The sequence below is a fragment of the Eurypyga helias genome, unplaced genomic scaffold (genome assembly GCF_000690775.1).
Source record: "Eurypyga helias isolate BGI_N326 unplaced genomic scaffold, ASM69077v1 scaffold19443, whole genome shotgun sequence".
NCBI classification, from domain to species: Eukaryota; Metazoa; Chordata; class Aves; order Eurypygiformes; family Eurypygidae; genus Eurypyga; species Eurypyga helias.
This window is the reverse complement of record NW_010240758.1, coordinates 2,434-2,656: the sequence shown is the minus strand read 5'-3', so window position 1 is coordinate 2,656 and position 223 is coordinate 2,434. Positions and strand designations below refer to the sequence as shown.

The 223-nt window shown below is 71.7% G+C and overlaps 1 protein-coding gene across 1 annotated transcript in view; it reads left to right on the top strand.

Annotated features, from left to right (window-relative positions):
* Window positions 1-8: 8 nt before the first annotated feature.
* The window catches only part of LOC104507318 (methylcytosine dioxygenase TET3-like), a gene marked incomplete at both ends in the record, with an annotated part of 2,642 nt that continues 2,427 nt past the window's right edge, over window positions 9-223 (top strand). Inside the window, 2 exon segments of the mRNA XM_010148558.1 lie at window positions 9-25; window positions 157-223. The exon segment at window positions 157-223 is cut by the window's right edge and continues 3 nt beyond it. Of these exon segments, the coding sequence (XP_010146860.1) occupies window positions 9-25; window positions 157-223 (84 nt within the window).

Below are 223 nucleotides of genomic sequence, written 5' to 3'. Positions count from 1 at the left end.
GCCGCCGCTGCGGCCTGAACGACGAGTAAGTCGCACCGCGCCGCCGATCCGCTTCGGGGAGACGGGGTGGGAAGGGGATGCGGGGATCCCCCCTGTTTTCGGAGCTGCCATCGCCGCGCCAGCGGCTGACGCTCCTCCGCGGTGTCCCTCCCGCAGCCGGACCTGTGCGTGCCAAGGCAAGGACCCCAAACCCTGCGGCGCTTCCTGCTCCTTCGGCTGCGCT